The 27,435-nt window shown below is 38.7% G+C and overlaps 1 protein-coding gene and 1 long non-coding RNA gene across 6 annotated transcripts in view; one reads left to right on the top strand and one right to left on the bottom strand.

Moving 5' to 3' along the window:
* Nucleotides 1-27,435, top strand: part of ARSG (arylsulfatase G) — a 194,516-nt gene that overhangs the window by 146,773 nt on the left and 20,308 nt on the right. For all 5 annotated transcript variants that reach the window (XM_069076565.1, XM_069076562.1, XM_069076564.1 and 2 more), the window contains exons 8-10: nucleotides 10,381-10,577; nucleotides 11,348-11,428; nucleotides 19,842-19,950. In XM_069076565.1, coding sequence (XP_068932666.1) covers nucleotides 10,381-10,577; nucleotides 11,348-11,428; nucleotides 19,842-19,950 — 387 coding nt within the window. The remainder of the gene's footprint in view (nucleotides 1-10,380; nucleotides 10,578-11,347; nucleotides 11,429-19,841; nucleotides 19,951-27,435) is intronic.
* Nucleotides 8,066-11,989, bottom strand: LOC138152601 (uncharacterized). Its single transcript, XR_011166142.1, has 2 exons — nucleotides 11,604-11,989; nucleotides 8,066-8,162 (listed from the first exon to the last, which is right to left on the bottom strand). It is a non-coding gene; the product is annotated as an uncharacterized lncRNA (long non-coding RNA).

The raw sequence follows: 27,435 nt of genomic DNA, 5'->3' as shown, positions 1-27,435 counted from the left end.
AAAAATATGTGATCTATATTTTTTAAATGGCACATCTTAAATTTAATAATTTATTGTAATTTTGTAGGTTTTTCCCCTGCACTGAAATTTTGACAATGCAATGTTGTATCATGTAACCATATAGTATTGCATTGTAAACAAGTCATTACATGCACATATTCCTGCTGATGCTTGTTGGACTTCCCAACAATGTGAGCCCAGGCTTGTCTGCTAACACTTGCTTTTTAAGAACTATCTGTGGTCTTGATCACTGATTGGTTATAATTTGCATTTTGTGTTTATTTGGAAAATAATATCATCTCTACAACTTTAACTGTTACACAACAGATGAAACATGTAGGAACGCTTTTTTAAAATATCTTTTTTTTTTTCTAAATCAATTGGGGTTAAGTAACTTGCCCAACAATGCACAGCAAGTTATTTTGTTAAGTATCTGAGGCCGGAACCGATCTCGGGTCCTCCTGACTCCGGGGCCAGCACTCTTACTTATTGCGCCACCTAGCTTCCCCTTTCAAAATATTCTTATCTTCTTTCCTTATGCTTCCACCCCCCCCCCCTTTATTTTATTCAGCATCCTGCTCTTGCTTCCCTAAGTTCCTACCACCCTCCTTGATTGTTCCAGCATTCCCCGGGGGCGCTATCATCCACTTTGGGAACCTATACATCTAGAGTGACTTCAAAATATGATTTAGTTCCTACAAACATATTTAACATGAAGCTTTTCAGATCTGTTGCACAAAGTGAGGTAGGACATATGCCGAAGGCCTCCCTAAATTTTGCCAGGATGGACCTACAGGACAAAGGAGCAATGAAAAAAGGACAAACATCTCATAAAAGTATCTTTTTTACTCACCTGGTGCCCAGTTTTGTAGGGTCTGAAGAGATCTCCTAATGTATCCAGATAACTGAAGTGCTGCCAAGTAGGGTAGGTTCACCTGGCCAGACAGTCTCCATTTGGGAAGAAGTTAAGTGCACCATGGGAAAACAGATGAGTATCCATTCTACCTGCCTAGTCACCTAGCAAAGGCCACATTCTCTGCCTGACCTGGATTTGTAAGAAACCAGAAGACCAAAAAAAAAAAAAGGAAAGAAAATAAAATAAAAGACAGTAGTTTCATTCGGGATAATCGCTTTTTTCTACTTATGTATGTGGATGGCTCATTATACAATCTTTTTTTGCATAGCTAGAAAAACACACATGATTTGAAAATGTTATTATCCTGTCCTACCCCCAGTTGACTTATTTACATTAATAAAATGTCAATGGATTTTAGACATCCTTTTATTTATGTTCATACTAAGATAAGAGAAGAGGTCAGAAACTATATGGCTGGAAGAGATGGCTTTCTGGGAGGTGACACAGCATAGGAAATTGGAAGCCATAGTGGTACCTGGGGAGGGAAGGGTAGCAATATGGGGTTTGATGATAAAAGACACTAATAAAAATTTGTCAGAGAAACTGGAGGCAGAAGCATTAGGGACCAAGTCAGGGAAGGTAGAATTGCTGCTCTTGAGCATGTCTTATGGACTAGCATCCCTGGAAGAGGAAAGTTTAGTCACAAAGATCCTATAGATATAATCTGGGGAAGAAACTGGGGTGATGTAGAGCAGCTTTGAGAAGAACCATTTGGCATGGGATTAGAGAGAAATTTACTGACTTTGTAACTGAAAGAACTATAAGAGAGAGCTTCTCTAGAGTAGAAAGGGAAATTGGAGGCAATTTTGTGTTAAATTGCAACAATCTAAATTACATAATAAGACTATAATTGCAATAACAACTTAAGAGAGGCAGCATGAAGCCCCAGAACCTGGGTTCAAATCCCATCTTTACCATATACTTCCTGTGTGATCTTGGCAAAGTCATTCAACTTTTTTTGGCTTCAGTTTCTTCATCTATAAAATGAAGAGGTTGGATTAAGTGAACTCTGAGGTTTCTTCCAACTTTAAGCCTATGATTTAAACTATTTAGCACCTTAAGATTTTTCAAGTGCTTTCCTCATAACATCTCTATGAGGTAGGTATTGTAAGTGTTATCTTATTTTTACAGATGAAAAAAAAAAACAACAAAACAGAGGCTCATGGAGAGGAAGAGAGTTGCCCAAAGTTATAAAGATAGTGGTAACAGTAAAAGGTAGTATCAAACTAACAAAGTTGTAGTTTGTAAATTTAGTAGGATGTTATTGTTGTTGTTCAGTCATTTCAGTCATGCCCAACTCTTCATGACTCCATTTGGGGTTTTCTTGGCTGGATACTGGAGTAGTTTGTCATTTCCTTCTCCAGTTCATTTTACAGACGAGGGACTGGAGAAATTACTACTGTGCTACAAGAAATGACAGATGCAAAGAATTCTAATTCAGTTAGTCAATAAACATTTATTAAATGTTGACCATGTGCCAACACTGTGCTAAGGGCCAAGGGTATAAAAAACGAGGCAAAAGACAATCTCTGCCCTCAATGAACTTTTCCCTGCCCACTCTGATAGTCTCTTCTTTCTTTCTTTCTAATAAAATTAACCAATGGTTTATCTACTTTATTGGCCCCCCCATAAAACCAGGTGTTAGTTTAATTTTCAAATAAAGATGTTTTCAGTTTCATTAATTTCCCCTTTGATTTTTAGTATTTCCATTTTGTTTTGTTAATTGAGGCGCTTAAATTTTAAGTTTTTTTAGTTGTATACCCAATTCATTGATTTGCTCTTTTCTCTTTTTTATTGATGTATGCACTTAAGAGATATACTGCATCGCACAAATTTTGACATGTTATCTCATTATTATCATTTTATTTTATTTTTTTTTTGGAGGGCAATTGGGATTAAGTAACTTGCCCAAGGTCACATGGCTAGTTTTTGTGTTAAGTGTCTGAGGCCGGATTTGAACTCAGGTCCTCCTGATTCCAGGGCTGGTGTTCTATTCACTATGCCACCTAGCCACTCCACATTATTATAATTTAAAAAATCAAATTATTGATTGTTTCTATGTTCTTTGACCTACTCATTCTTCAGGATTAGCTTATTTTTAATCCATGCTTCCATGGTTCTTTATTGAATGTAATCTTTATTGCATTATGATTTGAAAAGAGTGCATTTGATATTTCTGCTTTTCTGCATTTGCTTTTGAGGTTTTTATACCCTAATATATAATCAGTTTTTGAGAAAGTGTTATGTACAGTTGATAAAAAGGCATATTTGTTCCTTTCTATTTCCATTCAGTTTCCTCTAGAGGTCTATAATACCTGACTTTTCTAAAATTCTATTGACTTCTTTAACTTTTTTCTTATTTATTTTGGATTTATGGATTTATATAGCTACAAAAAGAGAAAGCTGAGGTCCCCTGCAGTATTGTTTTACTGGCTATTTCCTCCTGTAACTCATTTAACTTTTCCTTTAAGAATTTAGATTTCATGGTGAATAGAGCACAGGCCCTGGAGTGAGGAGGGCCTGAGTTCAAATTCGGCCTCAGACACTTAACACGAACTGTGTGACCTTGGGCAAGTCACTAAACCACAATTGTCCTGCCTTCCCCCTCCAAAAAGACAAAAAAAAAAAAGAATTTAGATGGTAGGCTGTTTAATGCATGTTTCAGCAAGATGTAGTTTCCCTCCTTATCCTTTTTAATTAAATCTATTTTTGCTTTTGCATTCTATGCAATCATGATACTACCCCTGCCTTTTGTACTTCAGCTGAAGTGTAATAGATTCTGTCTTAGCTCTTTATTTTAGCTTTGTGTATGTCTCTGTTTCAACTGTGTTTCTTTTAAATGACATGTTGTTAGATTCTGGTTTCTAATCCATTCTTCTATACACTTCTTCTTTATGAATGAATTAATCCCATTCACATTCACAGTTATGATTACCAACTGAGCATTTCTCTCCATCCTTTTCTTCTGTTTATCTTTTTCTCTTTTTATCCTGTTCATCCTCAAAGGTCCTTTTTGCTTCTGACCGCTGCCTCCCTTCATCTGTCCTCCCTTTATTATCCCCAGCCCTTTTCTTATCCTCTTCCCCTCCTACTTCTCTATTGGGTAAGATTTCTATACCTAGTTGAATGTATGTGTGTCTATGTATATATGCATGTACATGTGCATACACATATATATGTGCATACATACATAAATGTGTGTATGCACACATGTATGTGTGTGTTCTTTGAGCTAATTCAGATGAGTGAGGTTCAAGCCTACCCCCTCACCATTTCACCCTCTATTGTAAAAGCTTTTCCTTGTGTGCATCTTTTTATGTAAGATAATTATCTCATTCTTCCTCTCCATTCTTATACCCTCTATCTATGTAGAGTCATTCTAAAAGCCCTAATAATAGATACAGATATCTATCTATCTATCTATCTATCTATCTATCTATCTATCTATCTATCTATCTATCTATCTATTTTCACATATAGGAATAAACCTTATTGAATCCCTTATGATTTCTCTTTCATGTTTATCTTTTTATACTCCTTTTGAGTCTTATATTTGAAAGCCAGATTTTCTATTCATTTCTGGTCTTTTCATCAGGAATGGTTAAAATTCCTCTATTTTATTAAATATCTATTCCTCTCCTCCCCTAAAGGATTGTACTCAGTTTTGCTGGGTAGGGTATATTCTTTTTTTTTTTTTTTTTTTTTGCCTTTTGGAGGGCAATTGGGGTTAAGTAACTTGCCCAAGGTTACACGGCTAGTATTTTTTTGTGTGGGTGTTAAGTGTCTCAGGCCGGAACCGAACTCGGGTCCTCCCGATTCCAGGGCCGGCGCTTTACTCACTGCGCCACCTCGCCGCCCTGGGTAGGTTATTCTTAATTATAATCCTAACTCCTTTGCCTTTTGGAATATCATACTCTAAGCCCTGCATTCCCTTAATATGGTAACTGTGAACTCTTAGGTGATTCTGACTCTGGCTCTGTGGTATTTGAATGTTTTTTTTCTGATTGCTTGAAGTATTTTCTCTTTGGCCTGGGAGCTCTGGAATTTTAATAATATAATATAATAATAATACTGTTATATTCTTGGGAATTTTCATTTTAGGATCTCTTTCAGGAGGTGATTAGTAGACTTATTTCCATTTCTATTGATATTGGGATAGTTTTCCTTTATAATTTCTTTTTTCTTCTTTTTGCTTTTTGGAGGGCAGTTGGGGTTAAGCAACTTGCCCAAAGTCACATGGCTAGTAAGTGTGTCAAGTGTGTGAGGCTGGATTTGAACTCAGGTCCTCCTTACTCCAGGGCCGGTGCTCTATTCACTGCACCATCTAGCCACCCCTCCTTTATAATTTCTTGAAATATGATGTCTAGGCTCTTTGATCATGGCTTTCAGGCAGTCCAATACTTTTAAATAATCTCTCCTTGATCTATTTTCCAGGTCAGTCTTCTGATAAGATATTTCACATTTTTCTGTTATTTTTTCATTCTTTTAACTTTATTTTATTGTTTCTTGATATCTCATGGAATCATTAGTTTTCACTTATGCAATTCTAATTTTTAAGGAATTATTTTCATCAGTAACATTTTGTACCTTTTACCATTTGGCCTATTCTGTTTTTCAAGGTGTTATTTTCTTCAGTATTTTTTTTGTGCCTCTTTTATTAAGCTGTTGTTTTTTTTCATAATTTTCTTGAATTGTTCATACACCTCTCCCCCAATTTTTCCTTTACTACTCTTAAATTTGATTTATAAAATTAATTTTAGTTCTTTGAGGAATTTTTGTTGGGCTTGTGTCCAACTCACATGTTTTTTCCTTTGAGGCTTTGCTTACCACGCTTTTTACATCATTGTCTTCTTCTGAGTCTGTGTCTTGATCTTCCTTGTTACCATAGTAGCTTTTTATGGTCAGATTTTGTTGTTGTTTGCTTATTTTCCCAGCCTGTTTCTTCACTTTGAACTTTATATTAAAGTTGGATTCTGTTCCTGGGGTGGAGGTTGGGAGAGGTATTGCCACAAGCTTCAGGCTTTTGTGCATCTGTTTTCAGAGCTAGTTTTGGGAGTTTGGAAGTTTTTGGTGTTTCCAAGGTGGTCTAGGGAGAGGTGTGGCCACTGCTCTCCTGGTTTGCACTCTGGTGCTTACTTAGAAAGGATCCCTGATCCCTTGGTATCACAATTCTTACTGCTCATCAAGGCCCCAGATCCCTTCTGAGGGCCTCTGCCCCCTTGTGACTGCAGGTGCTCCTCTCTACCTTAGAACTGAGATCCAGAAGTGGGTATAGGCAATGGAGTTACCAAACAGCACCCTGTTTTACATCCAGCACTAGCAACTCAGTAATCTCTTTCTGACCAGTTGCCTGATTTCCTTACTCTTTCTAGCCTGAGAGCAACCAAAGCTGCTGTAGCTATTGCTAACTCAAGATCCACAGCTGGTATTGCCATGAGGGCTCTGGGCTGGTGTCACAGATCTCTCCTTATGACCTCCTAGGTTTTCTTGGGCTGGAAAAGTGTCTCACCTTGACCTTTTGCTGACTTTGCCACTCTAGAAAATTGATTTGAGGAGTTATTTTAAAATTGGAAAAGGATGTTTGTTTGCTTCCTCTACTCTGCCATTAACTTCAACCCTGGAATGACCTCTGAGATTCCCAGACGTAAAGAATTCAGATGAGCAGGGAAAGTCTTCTATGAATGGAAGCAGAGTGATGTAAGCAGAACCAAATATATATGGTGACCACAAAATTTTTGCAACTAAATGCTGTGTAATTATAATGACCCAGTTGGCCCAGAGAAAAGTATTTAAATAATTCACCATCCTTCCTTCTTTGAAGAGGACAGTGTGTGTAGAATATTATATATTCTGGCAGATTTACTTGATTTTCTGCTGAAATGATTTTTTTACTTTTTTTTCTTAAAATGTTTTGTATGAGGGAAGACTTACAGGGTAGAAGGAAGAGGAAAATGAAATGATGATATTAAGGTGATATAAAAAATTAATAAAATTTTAAACAAATATTACTCTTGACCTAAGGCCTTATGTTACCCTTGGCCTAGGGGCCTTCCCTTACAAAAGTCTCTGGTTTTAGGCTGGGGTAGGCCTAGATTCATACCCAGGAAAATCCTGCCCCCCAAAAAAGACTTTTTATCATCTAGTTCTTTGCCTCAACCCTGATTTCTAGAGAAAATCTCTACAACAATACTTAGGTATGGTTCCATCTGGGATCTCTCTTATTAGGGATTAACAAGGTCCCTCCTAGGAAAATACTGAGTGTACACAGTAGATGTTGCATATTAGGCAGCTATTTATTTCTCCACCAGAAAAGAAGTGCTTAAAATATAAAGGCCTTACAAGTGCACATTAACAATCACTTGAAACATAACTCAATAACCTGTGACTCTCCTTATAATTTCCCCAAATGGTAGAGGCATTTTATGGGACTGTTGAACAGACATTTCACTTTCATCTCTGACCTGTGCTATTTGTCTAACTCACAAATCCTGATCTCAGGGCAAGCTAGGACATGGCTTCCACTTTCTTAGTTCTTCAGGCTTCACCATGATCTTAGTAGAGGTGCCAGGAAACATGTCCCACTGGGCAATTAAGACTCAGGAACTCCTTGACCTCTCACACTCATGAGGCATCTGTCAAGGTTGGAAATGTCCTCTTTAGATCATTATTCCATCATCTGTGCTTAGGGAAGGAAGCACAAAACAGAAGTACTCAGGGACTAGAGGCCCCGGCCTCCCACCCCAGCTAGAAATCCAAAGGAGTGTTTGTTGTCAGAACTCCAAGAGACAAGACATGCTCAAAAGAGAGAGGGAGAGAGACAGGGCCTTTCTCTTTTCCTTTTATAACCAGAATGCGTGACTTTTCCTGACTCATTTGACTGTCATATTCAATATAGCTCCCCAGTTCTAAGGCCCAAGAAGGGATTACTTTGTTGTCCTTCAGTACAGTGTTGTTCAGTCGTTTCAGTCATGTCAGATTCTTCGTTACCCCATTTGGGGTTTTCTTGGCGAAAATACTGGAGTGGTTTGCCATTTCCTTCTCCAGCTCATTTTACAGATGAGGAAATGGAGGCAAACAGGGGTAAATGACTTGCCCAGAGCCACACAGCTATTAAGTGTCTAAGGTCAGATATGAATTCAGAAAGATTCATCTTCTTGATTCCAGGCCTGGCATCCTATCTTTTGAGCCACCTTGCTGCACTGTACCAGAGCACATATCCATCCCCATGGAGCCAAAGTCAGTGTTTCTATAATATAAGTAAGAAAAAAAAGAGTAAAAGGGAGGATTTGAACCCAAGTCTCCTGATTTAATGTCTATTCTTCTTTCTACTCCAATACATAGCTAGCTATTGTAATCATCTATTTGTATATATGGCTACAGAGATCCAAATATTCTCAAGAAAAAGGACTCTGAGGGAAAGTAGGTACTAAAAGAGTTCCAAGGGCAAGGCCTTTCAAAAACATCTCCTTATCCTCATTTTCTTGGGTCATGGTGGTGGCCATGATATCTGTTTAACCACTGGGTGGCAAAGTGGGCTACTTTTAGGTGGTTACTACCCACTGTCCCATTTTTTCCCATACTTTCCCATTGAGCCTTCCCCCAAATAGGCCAGGCCATAGAGAAGCCACACAACTGGTGTGACTTAGGTATGAGTTCACCTAGAACAAAGGACTAAACCATCCAAAACATGTCACAGACCAATATATTATTGAAATTCTCAGCATGGTTTTCTAATCTCCACATGGCAGTTTTTCTTGTGAAGAGGTACTAGACAGAATCAGAATTGCCCATCTTGTTGATAGTCCTTTATAGCACATCCCCTAAAGGGTGTATCTGGTCTCTGAAGATTTCCAGTGAGGGGGAACCTAATACCTCCTAAGACAGCCCATTATTTTCTAGAGAGGTCTAATAAGTAGGAAAATTTTCATTAGATCAGGCTTAAATTTGCTTGTTTCTAACTTCTATTCATTGCTCTGCCCTCTGGGACCAATAAAACTAGTCTGATGCTTCTACTCAATAACCTGGATGGGTATCTTAATCCCCACTTAGTCTCCTCCCTCCTCCCTTTACTAAATGCTGCTTGTTTTTTTCTAGGGATCTGGTATTCCCATTCCCCTTCTGAATTAGGGCTTGTCTATGTGGCTCCTAAAAAGTGATATCCAGAACTGAAGAGTGTTGCTAGATTTTGCTCTTACCTTATTGATATTCTTGTGCCTTTCTTAATGTAGCCTTGGATAACATTATCTTTTTGTCTTTCTTATTATACTGTGGACTCATCCTGGGCTGTAGTCCACTAAAATCTCTAATCTTTAGTATATGAACAACTGTCTAGCCACATCTCCATTCTATACTATTAGAGTAGATTTTTTGAATCTAGGTGTAGGATTTTACATTTATCCCTATCAAATTCCATTCTATTCAAACAGGATCACATTCTAACCAGTTGAGTTATTTTCAGATCTTAACTTTGTGGATTCTTGAGTTGCAGGGACTGGAGGGAACTAGAGAGGGGAGAATAGGATGAAGTGAGAAGGAAAATAAATCAGTTTTTAAAGTTCATATATTTAAAAAAAATAAGGACCTTTGGTAATAGAAGTTTGGCACACTAATAAAAATTTACATCAGTCTAATGGATCAGATCACAGGATCTATTGTGGTTATGTTTGGCTCTCTATTTTGTTTCCTGTAACTATTTATTTACTAATAAGGGAGATGGAGGTGTGGTTACTGATAAAGTAAATTAACTGCTAATTCAAAGGATTTTTTTAAATTGTGCTTTAGATTGGAATACATCACGAGTAGCAACGGGGCATAGCAGATACACTGTATTAAAACTTTTCCCCAACAGACTGACTTTAACTATGGCTTTTTCTCAAGCTCACACTAAAATAGCTTTAAGATACTGGGAATATAAAGAAAGGACAAAAACAACCCATGCTTTCAAGGAGCTGAGTCTAATAGGGGAGGGAGGGACAACATTCAAATAACTGTGTACAAAGATATGTATAAGTTAAATTGGAGCTAATCTCAGAGTAAGGCATTAGCATTAGGGAAAACTAGAAAAGACGTTTTTGCAGAAGGTGGGACCTTAGCAAAGACTTGAAGAAAACCAGGGAAACTATGAGGTGGAGATGAGAGAGAGAATTCTAGGCATGGGAGCAGCCAGTGAAAATGTCCTAGAATTGGTAAAGGAAGTGTCTTGTTCAAGGAAAAGCAAGGAGACCATTGTCCCTGGATCACAGAATATAGGAAGGGGCCAGGTTATAAGGGTTCTCATAAAAACTATACAAACTGATTGGGCTAAGGAGAAAGGTAGGATTTAATGGGAAAGATGATAACCTAAGAGCATTATGGATAGCAGAGGGAAAGGAATTTAAAATTTTAATAGAATTTGAAATAAATGGCTCTGGACAGTCCTCATACAGACAATTGAAATTTGTCTACTTTCCCCATTTCTATTTCAGTGATAGTGGTCGACCTTTCTTTCTTTACCTTGCCCTAACTCACATGCATGTTCCCTTGACTGTGACTCATCGGTCTGCAGACTTGTCAGGTCAAAGGTTGTACAGGGAAAGCTTACGGGAGATGGACAACTTGGTCGGAAGGATAAAGGACAAAGTTGATAACACAGTGAAGGAAAACACATTCCTTTGGTTCACAGGTAAAGTAGTAAAACTGAGTTAGCCCTAACCAAGATGTAATGTATAACTCAGATTAAAATCCTTACTGCCAAACTCCCAGAACACAGGAAATACCTAAATGAGGTTTATACTTCATTAAAGGAGAGCTCACTCATGACAGATTTCTTATGCCTGTAATTCACTTGAGTTCAGTTCAATTTTGCAAACATTCATTTGGTTGTTATTATGTGTGGCAGGAACTGAGTAGGACCTGAATATTGGCACCTCCCTGACCTGGGTTCAAATTTGGCTTCAGACTCTTACTGGCTTTGTGACCCTAAACAAGCCATTTGACCCTGTTTGCCTCAGTTTCCTCATCCATAAAATGTGCTAGAAGAGGAAATAACAAACCACTCCAGTATCTTTGCCAAAAAAACCCTAAATGGGGTCATGAAGAAATAAGCACTACTAAAACAATTCATCAACAACAACAAATGTATATATTATGTAGTGAGTATATATGAATATATACGTATACTACACACCCAGGGAAGGCATATACTATATATGTGCATGTACATTGTTTGTATATTTTGAAAACTTTAAAGAACTATATGAATGTCCAATGTTATTATTATTGACCGCATTAACACCATGTGGTTGTAGTCAGGATATCTCTTGAATACTTATTAAAACTACTCAAAGCTTTAAGTAACAAAAGTACAGATTTTGACTTCTATTTGAATTGGGATGACATGAACGATTGTCACAGGTTATCTCAACTATTATATCCTGTATCTTCTGCTTCCAGGGGACAATGGCCCATGGTCTCAGAAATGTGAGCTGGCAGGAAATGTGGGACCCTTCGCTGGACTATGGCAAACTAATAGAGGTAGGGAATAGATCTTTCCCTCTATTTTGGTAGAAAGGGATTCAGCTGGGATTTAGTGTGGTAGCTTACACTGGGAAGTTGAGATTCCTGTCCCTGAAATATCAATTCACATTCTGCTTTCAAAATGATCAATTTTGCCCTAGTAAAATGGTGGTAGAAATACTGATCAACTTACCAGGTCTGGAAAGAGAAGAAAAGTCTGGCTCTTAACTGAATTTTGTAGCACTGTCTTTTATTGTTCTCTCATGTGAACCAAGCCTTCCATTCCAGCTAAACTGGTTCCAAACAGAGCCTTCAGCTTTTCTGCCTTTGAACTTGGTCTCTCATAATTCTTTCTTCTGCACTAACCCCAGCTGATGTAAATCTTCCTCATCCTTAAAGGCCCAGCTAAAACCTTACCTATTTCATAATGCCTTTTATGATCAGACTGATCCATCTTTCCTTTCTCTGAATTCTACTGTTTCTTTCTTTCCCCTTGTGATCCTATAAATATATGTTATGAGAATTACAAAGCAGATGATCAAGAATTGATTGTAAATTCAGAGGGATTTAAAAGTACAGTAGACTTTTGATGATCCATGAGTAAACTTTAAAACCCTGGGCCTATTTACCCTTGCCACCCAGCACCTTGTGAAGGTATGTCCCCAGGCTACCTCTTAGTGTATGATGCAGTCATAGGATTTAATCATAGTTGATGAAGTTTGAATGTAACAATGAGATGTTAAAACTAACTGTAAAATTATGACTGTACATTTCTGAGGTTCAAATAAATCCCTTGATTGGCTGAGTAAAAACTCTCCTTACTTCTGAGTGTCATAAAAAAGTTGAGTTATTAGATCTGTAGGCACTTTGAAGCTGGGATCATGAAGCTGAAGAAGAACCAGGCTCCTGAGAGAGATATTTACTATTGGTAAAGAGGAGGCAGTTTCTTCTATTTGCTCCCCACCCTGTATTGGGGTTTCACTTTGAAACAGAGCTGTTTGACCAGTAGGAGACAATCTAGCAGAGGGAACAGAGATATACCATCTAGATAGACGCAGATTACAGGGAGGCAATCATTTGAGGAAGGAAGCGACTTTGAGGAATGAGACACCTGACAGTAGTGAAGGTAGACAGTTATGGACAAAAGCAGACCTTAGAAGCCCAGCTGAACATATGGTCAGCAGAGACAGTGTACTCAAGGGGAGCTGCCTGAGGTCTTGGTAAAGAGAGAAAGAATTACGAGGTTCTATATTTCCAGAAGTTGTGAGTTACTTTTGCCATCATGCTCTTAAGTACAAACCTATTCTTCCTATGTGTTCTGTGGTTTAGGTGGGAAAGACTTTTTCAATATTGTACTCTGTCATTCTAGCAGATACCTTTGTTAAGAGCTGATGAGTGTTGGCTTCTTGTTTATGGGAAACATACAAGTGGGGGCTCATTAGCTATGGCATTAGGGGTGTAGGCTCATAGGATTGTTCCTAGGACCTGTGGTAGCAGTTGCCTGTTGCAGACCTGTCCATTGAGCATGAATGCTAGTTTGAATATGATGTTACACTAATTTTAATGGTAAAATGGCTTTCTAAGTAGAAAATAGAATGATTCTGAACTCTATTACTGAGAGTAAAAATAAAATGCTATTTGGTGTTAAAACTGATCTGGATGGATCCTCTTGTTCAAATTAGGGCTTTTTAGTTTTATGAGTAATTACTGGGGCTGAGATACTGTGGTATAATGGCAAAATCCATAAGCTAGAAGTTTATTAGAGTCTTGATTCTGTTCGAACTTTGGCCAAATTACTTACCTTCCCTGGAACTCTTTCTCCACTGGTAAAGTGATGAGGTCAGAAGAAATTATATCTAAAGCTTCTTCCAGTTCTGAATTTTGATTTTTTGATCTTGTACATGGCATAAGTTGGTGTAGGCAAAAGGGCTGAGAGATTGTGGAATACATAGGTATATGCTTGATATGGATGTTGTGGTGGCATGAGTACTTTCTCCTATGCCCACAATTATGATTCTTGCTTCCTTACAGGTTAATGATCGACACTTCCTCTCCCCTGTGTGATAGGGCTAGTCAGGCTAGCTTCTTTGATGTTCTAGTGGAAAAATAATAAAGGATAGTGGACAAGAAATTAGAAAGAAGAGAGCCTAGAGAATTGAAAGCTAAGGGGTTTTTGTTTATTGGTTTTAACATTTAGCAGCATAGATGTTAACAAAGAAACAAGTTCCTTTAATGTTTCAATGAATGCACAGTACCAATTCAATTCAATTAACATTTAAGAACCTGCTAAGTACAAGGCACTTTGCTTAGTCCTGGGGATATAAAAATCAAAATGACATAGTCTTCTTCCTTCAGGGACCTTATACTTCACAGAAAGGGTTGGGAGAAAAGAGACAGTCGTTAGCACATATGATTTCTCAGTTGGTCTCTTTTTTGCTAGATTTTTAGAATATCTAGTTAGGTTTGGAGGAAGTGGTCTGTGACCACGGAAGAGGGTTTTTTCTGTTTTTGAAATTAACTGACCTGCTGAGTGATTGTACTGTACCTGCCCTACTGTTCTCATTAGCACAAGGCCCTCACCTACAGAGCAGAAGTTATAAATAATCACAATGTGAAATGCAGCAGCCAAGCATCCAGAGATATCAGAGTTAATAGGCCTTTGGTTCTAGAAGTGACCTTAGTGAACATTAAGTCTAACCTTCTGGTTTTACTGGTAGGGGCACTGGGATTCAGAGAGGGGAAATAGCTTGCCCAAGATCACACAGCTAGCACTGTTGCAACCTGACTACCCAGGATGACTGTTCCTCTACACTATGCTTCCTTTTTGGCTGGGAAGAAAATTTTCCCTAGTATAATATAACATCCTGGCCCCCTCTAAAGTTACAGGAAGGCCTGTTCCTCCCCTCCAAGGGTGTGCTTTGCAGAATAAGAATGGGGGGGGGGTGATGAGGGAGGAGACAAAAATTGTAGGAGAAAAAATATCTTGGCTCACATACACAGACACAACAAGTTTCCTGGAGTTTGGACTTTGGATATTATACTTTGGGTTTCAACCACAGAGATCACATGTTTTTTTGTCATTTTATTGAATGCTCACTTCCACACTATGTCCCTTATAATGTGTCCTTTGGGATGTGCAGTACATGACTTTGGGGAGGGCTGGAATGCTACCCCCTGTCTCCTCATGCTATCCTGCTACTTTTTCGGTAGACTTTGTCAGAAAGGACAGCACTTACAGACAAACCAACCCTTTGAACTCAAGATTTAATACAGGAAAGTAGCTCAGAGATCAACTAGTCCAAACACCTTGTTTTCCTGGTGAGGACAGTATGACTCAGAGTTGAAATAATTCATACACAGCTAGTTAGTAGCTTAGCAGGAAAAAGCCAGTTCTCCTGACTATATCATTCTCTCTAATTATCTGCTAAGAAATACTTTCCCTCCCTCCCCCCTCTCTCTCTCCCTCTCTCTCTCTCTGTCTCTCTGTCTCTCCCTCTCTCTCCCTCTTCACCCCCTCTCTCCCTCTTTTTCCCTCTCTCTTCCTCTCCTTCTCTCCACCTGCCCCTCCCTCCTAAAAGCTAGATCCTCTGACCCCCAAATTCAGTGCCCCTTCCGTGACACTATGCTACTTCTCATTTTTCTAACTGAAATGATCCACAAATCATCTCATTGTTGAAGCCTGTCCTAGATTGGCATTCTTAAAGTTTTGAGGTCTCCAGACTCCATCATACTCTTAACAATTATTGGGGGATTCCCAAAGAGCTTTTACTTATGGGGGTTATATCTATTGATATTTATCAAAGTAGAAATTAAAACATGTTAGAATTATTATGAAAAGTTTTGACCTTGTAGACTCCCTGGAAATGTCTTGAAGGTCCCCAGGGATCTTCAGACCACACTTTGACAACCATTGCCCTAGATGACTATAGGAGGTAAAAGAAGTTAGTGGAGGAGAATTGGGAGAGGTAGAGAGGAGGTAATTCTATAATAAAACCAAATTAGGTATTTTATTTTTCAAAGTTACAAATTTTAAAGTAACTCAAATTATATTCCTCATCAAGTTTTATTTTTAAAATAGAAGTATTGATACTAGAAAAAAGGAAAATTTAAAAATGTAATGCATATACAGGGTCATAGCCCAAATTATTTTTAATTATGTGGATTTTAGACACTTGAGAAAGTATAAAGAATTTGAGTTGAGTGAATTCATTGTAGAATAAGAGATTGAATCCTGGGGGCCCTGTTTCAGTGAGGGCTCTAGACACAGTTTCACCTTCATTTGAATTTCTGTACCTCCTGGCGTGGGACATCCTGCTTAGAAAAACTATTTTGGATCAGATGAAAACGTGACTGAAGGTGGTTGTTTTCACAAGCATGTAGGATGCACAGTAAGTCCCACAGTGTAGCCTTTTCTCAAAACCAACCTGTTGCATCGGACTGAGTGCTGCCTTGGCTCTCAAGCACTTCATAAAGGCCCTCTGCGCCCCCCCCCCCACCTTTTTGCTACCTGATGAGAAAGCAACAGAGGACAGCTGATCTGATGAGGCAGGAGTCCTTTCTCTTTGTTATCTCTTGGTGGGGATGCTCAGCTTGGCACTGAGGCTTGTAAGAGGGATAAGGGGGTTGCACTACATTCTCTCCTTGGCTTCTCATCAGCTAGAATAGGTTAAAGGGGAGGGGCTCAGGAAACTGAGTTTCTCCATGCCAAAGAGCAGAATGTCTAAGGACAACAGACCCCTCAGTCCCCGAACAAGCCCCAGTTACAGGCCAGGAGCCTCTGGAGGGCTGTCTGAGGAAGGAGATTCATTTGGGCATTGTGTGATTGTAGATAATTTGAGGCATCTTTCTGAACTGCAGTGTCCTCAGCTGTAAAATGAGGGGATAGGGTTAGATGACCTCAAAGACACAAGGGCTTTTAGCTTGGGGTCTGTGAACTTTTTCTTAAACAATATTTTGAAAACTATGGCTCAAGTATGGTCTATTTCCTTTGTAAACTAATACAATTTTATTTTATGCATTAAAAATTTTTCTTAGAAGGGGTCCATAGTTTACCATGCTGCCAAAGGTGTCTGTCACTCACACACATACACAGATGTATGTTAAGATCCCCAGAACTCTCAATATATAATAATCCCATGCAGCATATGACTTAGATTCAGCGTCCTAGGAGTCACCATTCCTCTCCTTCCTGACACTACCCCCAGACCTAATTTCCTATTTAGTGTGGAAGTGATGACTTGTTTTTTCCCTAAGATGAATGCCCCTCTGTCTGCTTCTTTGGCTTAATTTGAAGAGCAGAATTGCTGTGCCTCCCCTCCCCCTCTCTCCATCTCCCAGTGATGAGGAAGCATTCTGTTGTGTTTGTGTTTTTGGCATCCTGCTGCGCCTAGGAGACCTTCACAGTTTATAATTTATGCTATCAGGTTGTTGCATAACCTCTCCCACTGGGAAGCAACATTTTGCATCCTAGGCTTTCCATCCAGTGAGAGGATGGGAAGTCAGGCAGGGAAGGATGTGCTTGCTGCTGGGTGAATTAGCATTTACATGTTGTTGGTTGATGCCTTTGAATCTATCTGGGTTGGGTCATCTGCTAGAGATTCAGTCTCTGAAAGAGACTTAAGAAATCCAGAATGAGGTCTCCTCCAGAGAACTTTGACCATATTGCCTAATCTAAGTTGTACCCATGTCTGCAACATTCTGTTTTTTACCTCATATTCATTTCTAAGTATATCCTTCCTCTTACTTTAGACAGTGAGCCACCCCTTGTAACAAACTTTTTTAAATGAGAAAAAATCAGTTCATCAAAAACATTCAACATGTTAACCATATCTGACATCATATTCAATATTCCACACCCATAGTTCCCCATCTCTGCAGTGAAAAGAGGTGAGTATATTTTCTCAATTTTTCTTCGGAGCCACATTTGGTCATTATAATTATGCAACATTCAGTTTCATTTTATTGTTTCTTCCCTTTAAATTGTTGTAGTCATCTAGTATGTTACTTTCCCAGTTCAAAGCAAAACCATTTAAAGAAATGACATGGGGGTTAAGGAACAAACAAATGCTTGTTTAGCATCTAGCACTTACTAATCAGGTACTGTGTTCTCATCTGACCCTCATATCAACCCTGGGATTTAGGGGCTCCCATTTTACAATTGAGGAAACTGAGGCAGATGGAGGCTAAGTGACTTGCCTAGGGTCACAGAACTATTAAGTGTCTGAGGCAGTATTTGAACTTCAATTTTCCTCACTCCAGGACCAATGTTTTGTGCCACCTAGTGGTACAATAAGAAAAGTACCAATTAAACATTTTCTAGTAAAACAGATACACCATTCATAAGAGTTCACTCTTAGAGAACATGTGTGGAAGGGGGCAATGCATTCCATGCATTGAGGGGGACCCATAGAGGGAATATCTGTGGCTGAGAGAGATTTACATCTCTGATGCTTTAGGACTGCTGCCTTTTGTTTTTGTTTCTGTTTTTTTGGAAACTGCCCTTAAAAAAATTAAATGTTTTCAATTATTAATTAATTATTAACTTAATTATCAACAAATATTATTAACTTAATTATGAGCAAACATAAACTTAATCATCAACAAATAATTATTAACTTAATAATCAACAAATATAAAAAATAAACCAAATATAAATCAATTTTTTTTGGAGGGGGGAAGGCAAGGCAATTGGGGTTAAGTGACTTGCCCAAGATCACACAACTAGTAAGTATCAAGTGTCTGAGGCTGGATTTGAACTCAGGTCCTCCTGACACCAGGGCTGGTGTTCTACTCACTGTGCTACCTAGCCACCCCATAAATCAATTTTTAATATACAAAGAAGAACAAAGAGAGGATTACGTATAAACTTCTGTTAGCCAGAGGTTTTTAAAATTTCATTTAATTTTAATGAGGTAGTAACAGAATCTGCTTCTTTTTTCTAGTGATGTTATTGCATTGACTTATCGGACCTATTCTCTACTGGCTTCTTTTAGTCATGCAGCTTCCACTGAATGCTGCCACTACTCTGCTGGATGCGTGGTCAATACCAGATGTGGGGCCATTAGATGATGCTGTATTATTGATGCAATCTGTGCCAGATGCTGCTGGGCATGGTCCCACTGGGCATGCAGTTATAGAACTTCCACAGAAGCCCTTGGCTACAGTGTGATTTTTTCTTTTTGAGAAGTGTGGCACTACAATAACCTTTTAGTGCAGAATCTCAGGCCTTGAAAAAAATCCCAAACCCCAAAACAAACCCAGTTCCTTTAGAATAGGAGCTATTCAGCAATAGGCCAACAAAATCCTTCCTTAGGAGAAATAAACTATGTCTCCCCCCACCACCCTGCCTTGCAAAGTGAGCTGTCTTTTCCCCTTCAGAGTCCTGGATTCTGAGACTCTTGCAAAAGATTCTCAGCCCCAGGTACCAATTTCTTTAGAACAAATAACAGATAACATTCCTAAGTAGCTACTGGGTTTGGACTAACTCTTTTCTTTGGATTAAACCCTTTGGTCTCTGGGATTGAGGATCTCCATGGACAACCTCATCATAGCTCAGGATGACAACTCAGTATACCACCCGATTTTAATCTCTGAAGACTAGACTATCCTAGATCATTATCCCTGTAAGGACCATCTGTCCGATAATGACTAGAACTCTGGGTTTTGATGTTTCGCAATATTTTCAATTCCAAACACATTCTACTTTCCCAAGTTGATAAACGAGTCAGTGGAAAGACACAGAAGCAAAGCTATGTCTAGGGACAAACTTATTACTAGACTGACTTCATTCCTGTCCTTTCCTAAGTAGGTTTGAACAGCAAAACCTGAAAAGGCTTTAAGCTCCTCTTATACAGGATAGAAATGAGATTTTTGGCTTTAAAAAAAAAAACCAAAAGAATATTTGGGGTTCTCCAAAGATGGTTATGAGAAAGAACAAAGAATTTAGAGCATTTCCTGTATGTTATGCTTGACCTGGAGCATCAACAGTTCAGTTAGCAGTAATATGACTACAGATCAACCCATGTCTCTTTTTTCCTTCCCTCCCACTTGGCAAAATTGTTATCATTATTTAGGCTAGAAAATCATGGGATATATGGCTAAGTTATATGTGAACTGTGTACAACATTTGGCTTTGAAGGGTGATTTGCACATTAACTATTGAAATTTTGATCTCTCTATTGAGGGTAAGATTGAGGGGAATGTTCATAGGTAATTGAGTTTGTGTTTAAGACTTTTCTGTAAAACACAATTTCATTTTTCCTGCTAAACTGGGTAACTCTGCTTTAGTGATTCAAAATGGCTCCTTTAATTTAATCCTTGGAAATTTCTTAGCTCATCAGAACAGTTTGGTAATCATAAACCTAAGGCTGAAGAGAAGTATTCTTAGGTTTCAGATATAAACTAATGAATGACCTCCAACTTCTCTTTGCAGGGGGAAGTTCAGCCAAGCAGACCACATGGGAAGGAGGACATCGCGTACCAGCTATAGCTTACTGGCCCAATAGGGTGCCAGCTAATGTTGCCAGCAATGCTTTGCTAAGGTGGGAAACTAAAACTTCTTTGCCATTGTAGGTTTTAAAATAGGAGAAATCGTAGATGTCAAGAAACTCTCTTCACTCATTGGGCTGCTGAGACAGCTAGCTGTAGTTTTGATGCCATATAGAAAGGAAGGTAGCTTTAGAGCAGAGGTTCCCAAACTTATTTGGCCTACTGCCCCTTTAAAAAAAAAATTACTCAGTGCTCCACTGGAAATCTATTTCCTTTAATCCTTTAAAAGTATTTTTTTTTAATTTGCATGATTTTAAAAAATTTAAAAATATAATTTTCTTTAAAAATGATACATCTTATATTTAATAATTTATTGTAAATTTGTGAGTTTTTTCCTGCATTGAAATTTTGATGACTCAATAATTTTGATGACTTCATGTAACCATATAGTATCATTTTGTAAACAAGTCATTACATGCACATATTCCTGCTGATGCACACTGGACTGCTAGACAATATGCTCCATGCTTATCTGCCAACACTTGCTTATTAAAACCTGTCTGTGGGCTTGACCACTGATCAGTTATAACTTGCACTTTGTGTGTTTATTTGGAAATAATGTAATCACTATGACTTTAACACTGTTACACAACAGATGAAACATGTATGAATGGTTTTTCAAAATTTTCTTTTCTTCTCTTCTTTCCTTATGTTTCCACTGCCCCCTTATTTTTATCCAATGTCCCCCATTTGCCCCCAAGGCTACTACTACCAGTGTGCTGGATGGTTCCAGCATATCCCAGTGGGTGGTATGGCCCACGCTGGGAACCTGTGCTTTAGAGCATGGGACAGTGCTTTAGAAGGTTAGACATAGGTTGGACACTTAGAATCTCAGGGAAACCAGCAGTATTTTTGAGCAAGGCATCTGGTAATCATTGAACCAATCTCCTTTATTTCACAGATGAAAGAACTGAGGGCCAGAGATGCTAAGTGAATGGCCTAAAGTCTCATAGTAAAAAGGGCAAAATCAGAATTTGAGCCCACATTCTTGACTTTTTCTACTTCATCAAGTGGGAGGGTGCCAAAGATAACTTATTTTCATAATTTTCTAAGGAATGAGACCTATTTAAGAGAGCAAAGTGCTTTTCAGTACTAATTTTGATATGCTAATTAAGCATAATCTAATACTAATGCAATTAACCAATCAATGGACATAAAACCTGTCTTGTACAAAGGGGCTAGGGAAATTTTAGTGTCCTCAGCATCAGACAGAGCTGGATCAATAAAGGTACACAAAATTATAGACTCTCAGAAGTAGAAGGGTCATAGAACCTACTTGGTCTCAGAATATGAAGGCCTTCTATAATATTCCCTCAAAGGGGTAATCCAATCTCTGCTGAAAAATCTCTAGTGAAAGTAAACTACATCCTAAGACAGCCTGTCCTACTTTGGGTAGCTCTAATTGTTTAGAAGTTTTTCCCTATATAAAGCCTAACTGTCTCTTAAAAAAATAGTATTTTATTTTTTCTAATTACATGTAAAGACAATTTTTAACAACCATTAAAAAAATTTTTTTGGAGGTAATTGGGGTTAAGTGACGTGCTCAGGGTCACAAAGTGAATTAAGTGTCTGAGACTGGATTTGAATTCAGACCCTTCTGACTCCAGGGCCAGTGCTCTATTCACTGCAACAATCAAGGTCCCTTTAAGAATCTTTTTTTAAAAAATTGACTTCCAAATTTTCTCCTTCATGCTCTCTTCTTTCCCTTCCTGCCCTTTCTCCCTAAGATAGTAAGAAATTTGATATAGTTTATATATGTGCAATCATGTAAAACATATTTCCATGCTAAATTTATCTCTTTGCAACTTGAATTTGTAATTCAGTAATATGACTGAATGTCAACACAAGTGCCTTTTAGAAAAATTCGGGGGGGGGGCAGGGGGAAAAGGGGGGTGGAGTCAAGATGGCAGAGTAGAAGCAGGACCTCCATCAGGCTCCAGCTTCCACCTTCCCCAATCCATGTAAAAGGGGACTCTAAACAAACTTTGGAGCTACAGAACCCACAAAATGACACAGAGATGCTAACCTCCCACTGAGGACAGCTCAGGAGGCTGGCAGCAGGTGGCCAGCACAGTGTTCTGGTTGCCGAGCCTAGCTACTCCCGAGCCAAGGTTTTAGTCCCAGGGCAGGCCTGACTAGTCGCTGGCTGGAAAGACTTCAGATCACAAGCAGCTGTGGCTGTTTCCAGATTCATCAACACATAGATGCAAAGAAGATGAGAGGTCAGTGCAGTGTGGACTTTGGGACCAGTAGTTAGGAGTGTGTCAGCTTTTGCCCCTAGGGCGAGAAGCCACTGAGACCCCACCCCGGAGCCATGTTGAAGCTTCAGCTCCTGGCCTGCAGAGTGTAGGGGGACCAGGCAACCAGTCAGCCTTACCAAGGCAGGTAATTACTCTTGCTTTAACCTGCTTGGATCTGGATTGCGGTCTAGGGTGGAGGTCCTGAGGTGCGTGAACAGCTTGCCAGAGCGTGTGTAGGCCTCAGAGAGGGTACCCAACTGAGAAAACCCCAGCATTTGGGAAGAAAGCTCCCCTGTCTGGTGGCAGAGTCCTACTGAGGGGCGACATGATCAGACAAAGGAAACAAAACAAATAGAAGACTCCAAAATTAGACTCCTATTTTGGGGACAAAAAAGAGCAAAGCATGGAACAGGAGGAAGACAGTGAAGTCAGAACTACTGCACCAAAAGCTTCAAAGAAAAATATGAGCTGGTTACAGGCCATAGAGGACCTTAAGAAGCAGATAAGAGAAGTGGAGGAAAAATTGGGAAGAGAAATGAGAATGATGCAAGAAAATTATGAACTGAGAGTCAACAGCCTGACTGAAGAAAATCACACCTTAAAAAACAGACTGACTCAATTGGCAAAAGAGGCTCAAAAAGGCAATGAGGAGAGGAATGCCTTGTAAAACCAAATTTGCCAGATGGAAAAAGAATCTCAAAAGCTCAATGAGGAGAATTGTTCCCTTGGATTTAGATTGGAGCAAAAGGAAGCTAGTGACTTTAAGAGAAATCAAGATGATGTTAAACAGATCCAAACAAATGAAAGAATAGAAGGCAATGTGAAATATCTCATGGGAAAAACCACTGACCTGGAAAATAGATCCAGGAGAGAGAATTTAAAAATTATTGGACTACCTGAAAGCCATGATCAGGGAAAGAACCTAGAAATCATCCTCCAAAAAATTCTCAAGGAAAATTTCCTTGATGTTTTAGAACCTGAAGGCAAAATAGAGGTTGAAAGAATCCACCGATCACCTCCTGAAAAAGATTCCAAAAAAGAAAACTCCTAGGAATATTATAGCCAGGTTCTGGAATTCCCAGATTAAGGAGAGAATATTACAAGCATCCAGGAAGAAACAATTTGAATATTGTGGAAACACAATCAGGATAACTCAGGATCTGGCAGCTTCTACACTGAGGGATCGAAGGGCCTAGAATAGGATATTCCAGAGGGCAGAGGAGCTGGGATTAAAACCAAGAGTCACCTACCCAGAAAAACTGAGTATCATTTTTCAGGGGAAAATATGGTCATTCAGTGGAATAGAGGACTTTCAAGCATTCTTAATGAAAAAACCAGAGTTGAATAGAAATTTGACATCCAGATACAAGATACAAGCTTGAGAAGGTAAACAGGGAAAATAAATCATAAACCACTGATCAAAGTTGAACTATTAACATTCCTACATGGGAAAACAATAATTGTAACTGATGAAACTTTTCTCAATATGAAAATAGTTGAAGGGAATAAAAATATATGTATGTCTATATCAGAGGGTATACAGGCATATGAATACATGTGTGAATGTGTGTATATATATGCTTAAAGGTATACATAGATAGAGGGCACAGGACCAATTTAATAGGAAGGAATGATACTTAAAAGAGGAAATTAAGAGGTGAGAGAGGAATATAATGAGAGGAGATGGAGAGAGAGAATGGGGGTAAACTATCTTATAAAGAAGAGGCAAGGGAAAAGGGTTACAAAAGAGGGGAAGAATAGGAAGGCAAAAAGGAATGGGTCAACCTTATTCCCATCGAATTTGGCTTGAGGAGGGAATGAAATACACACTAAATAGGGTATCTCACCCTACAGTAGAGTAGGGGGGAAGGGGATGAAAGGGGGGATGATGGAAGGGAGGGCAGGCTGGTGGGGGGGAGGGAAGTTGGAAGCACTCACTTTTGAAAAGGGATGGGATAAAAGTAGAGAATGGAACAAGTGGGTGGTGGGATAGGAGGGAAGGAAATATAGTCAGTCTTTTACAATATATCTGCTATGTTAATGTTTTGCATTAGCTACATATCTATATCTATACTGAATATATGTATATATACATACATATATATATATATATATATATATATATATATATATATATATATATAATCTATACTGAACTGCTTATCTTCCCAGTAAGGGTGGGTGACAAGGGAGGAAGGGAATGAATCTGGAATTCAAAGTTTTAAAATCAAATGTTTAAAATTATATATACATATATACTATTATTAATACTATCTTACATGTAATTGGGAAAGAAGATATACAGGCACTGGGGCATAGAGATCCACCATGCCCTACTGGAAAAGTCGAAGGGGATATGGGAGAAGATATGGGAGAGAGCAGATTGGAGTAGGGGATATCCTGTGGGACTGCTATTCTGGGGCAGTGGATAGGGGAAAAATGGGGAGAAAATTTGTAACTCAAAATCTGGTGGAAATGAATGATGCAAATCAGAAGTTAATAAAGCATTTGAAAAATGAAAAATGAAAGGAAAAAAAAGAAAAATGCCTATTTATTTCTATCCTGTAAAGTAAGTTCCAACAATGTATGTCAGTAGAATCATGCTTTTTAAATACAGAATCATGACTACAACAATGCTATAGCGCATTATAACTGATACCTGTTCATTCAAGAAAATTCAGACTAAATTGGCAGCATTTTGTCTATTTGTCATGACCCTGAAATTAGAAAAATTGCAGTGTTTTAAAATATATCTTAAACTTTTTTTTTTTTTTTATCAATTTGAACTAAATTCTCCTGAACTAGTCTGAAAAATAAGCCTTTAGCCCTCCCTCACTGGAATCCAATTCACTTGCAGGTCCTCTTTGAGAATGAAGGACAAACCTTATTTATTCAACATACAAGAAGGGTAAAATTAAAATAGACACTATTACCACATTACCTTGGTCAAGAGTTCTCAAATGAAATTCCTGGTAAGGGGGTGTAATAAAAAGAACACTGGCTGTAGAATTAGAAGACCTGAGTGAAAATTCTGGCTACTTTACTTACCATGTGATCTTTGGTTAAGTCGTTTAATGCCTTTGGTCCTCAGTTTCCTCATTTGTAAAATTAAAAATGACTCCCAGGGACCCTTTCAGATCTAAATCTGTGTTCTCTCAAAAGGCATTCAGTGGTCTTAAATAATTCTGTATTTTGATGAGCCAATTTGACTTAAATTTAAAATTAGACTCATATCTAACCCTCAAACTGTTTAAGAACCCCAGCAAAGTCATTGAAAGGAATGGGAGATGATTTTAGGTAATAATCTCCCAGTTTGGGGAAAAACTGATATATACAGATATTTTCTATTTCCTGTAGTCTGGACCTAGGATTGAAAGGAAACCACAGTAATTTCTCATGAAAGGGCCATACTTGTACCTACTTGTAGTGCTAATGCAATATTTACAGCACCCACGATCAAAATAAAGACCATAACTATAAATATCGCATGACATTAGATAGCAAAATATAACAGATTCTCCAGGTAGAGGATAGAATTGAAACATTTATTTCGATACCAGTAAACTGAATCCCAAAACCAGTAAGCCAATTCCATCATAATAGTAAAGAAATTAACAAGCCATAATAACACTGAGAGCCACAGTATCCTTCAGTCTTCCCACAAACCAATACAAGATCAATATTTACACACAAACCTCTCTCTTTCCCACTGTCTCTCTGACTCTGGCTTCCTGCTTCCTTCAGCAAACTCCTCCCACCACAGGCTCCCCGTGACTACGTTTAGTCTTTTATGGAGCAGAGTTTATCTTCACAGCAGGGAGCTTCCTATGGGCTCTGCTCCACTCTTTAGCAAATCCCCTCCATCACAGGCTCCATGTAATAACACTCAGCCTGTTAGGGGGCAGAGTTTACTTTCAGAGCAGGGGAGGTCTTCAGATTCCCCCCTAGGTCTGTTAAGAGGCAGGGAAGATCTTCAAATTCCCATTCCCATTACACTACTCAATTGTAAAGTCCTTGAGGTCAGGAGATATGGGCTTTTTCTACCCCCTTGTATGCCCATCACAATTCCTTGTACACAATGGGCAAATAATAAATGCACGTTAATGGAATGATCTGCTGGGCAGCCAAACAGAGCAGTCTGGCCCAAACCAGGCACTACTTATTTTAAGGAAAGAACTTGATTTATTTAGCCTATTCTCAGAGGGGTGGAAAAGGAGAGAGAGGCACTCACACATTTTTAAGAAGCAATTTTTTTTATATCTTTGCCATATCACTGTTTCTTCCCAATGGTTGTCTACCCTCTCCCCCCCCCCACTGCACCCCTAGTTTCCCATAGAACTTTTCCTTGTAACAAAAAAAACCCAGTTAAGAAAAATAATCTAATCAATTGGCCATATCTGACAAGGTAAGCCTCATTCTATATTTATAGTCTATCACTCCTCTGCCAAGAAAGGGGAGAGGGATCAGAGTTCTCAAGTCTTCAATTGTTTTTCTTTATCTGTTAGTGGTGTCAATCTCAAAGAGTTTGTTCTAAGAAAGAGACAAACAAAATTAGGTTGTGTCCATGTTATTAATTTCTCTCAGGCTGGTGACATGCATGCATTGCATGGGAGTTGTAGTCCAGATCTGGGTCCTCCCTAAGGGAGTTAGTCCAGAATTGTATTGATTTGGGGATTGGGGCACAGTTATATGCCCTTCAAAGAGTAGGTATTTCCAAGGGGTTCCAATTAACTCTGACTGGTCAAAATGACGGGAGGTGGGCTATATAAAATGAGGGTCTTGGGATATGTGACTAGGGCACTTAATCTTGGTCAAAGAGACATCAGTTTCCATAATCACCTATTTTGAATATAAGGAGGAATCAACATTTTCCCAGACCTGCCTGGGCTACACAGTGAACAGAAATGGACCCTTTAGGTTAGGTCTTAATGTCTTTCTGAAGAAGAAACTGAACTTTGGAAGAAAGGGTGATGAGGAGAAGATAATGATTACTAAGAAAAATCATTTTTCACAGTGGATAAGGACAGAAGGTGTTTGGCTGAGGAAGGGAGCTAGTTATTCTCTTTTGGTTGCTCGATGTCCTTGTGGCCTCTAGCTCCTACCCTTCACGTGCTTTCTCTTTAGTCAGCTTCCTTTGTCTATCCCTTTGGGGGTTGGAGTAGAGTAGTTTCCTTCTAGAACTGTCTGGGAAAAACAATAAAAGATTCCTTGAGGTAATTTACTCAAAAAAACTAACTT

Source organism: Petaurus breviceps, unplaced genomic scaffold (genome assembly GCF_028583685.1).
Source record: "Petaurus breviceps papuanus isolate PSGF00001 unplaced genomic scaffold, PetGlider_PUasm1.0 90925, whole genome shotgun sequence".
NCBI classification, from domain to species: domain Eukaryota; kingdom Metazoa; phylum Chordata; class Mammalia; order Diprotodontia; family Petauridae; genus Petaurus; species Petaurus breviceps.
The sequence above is the reverse complement of the archived record's forward strand: the minus strand, read 5'-3'. Positions and strand labels throughout refer to the sequence as shown.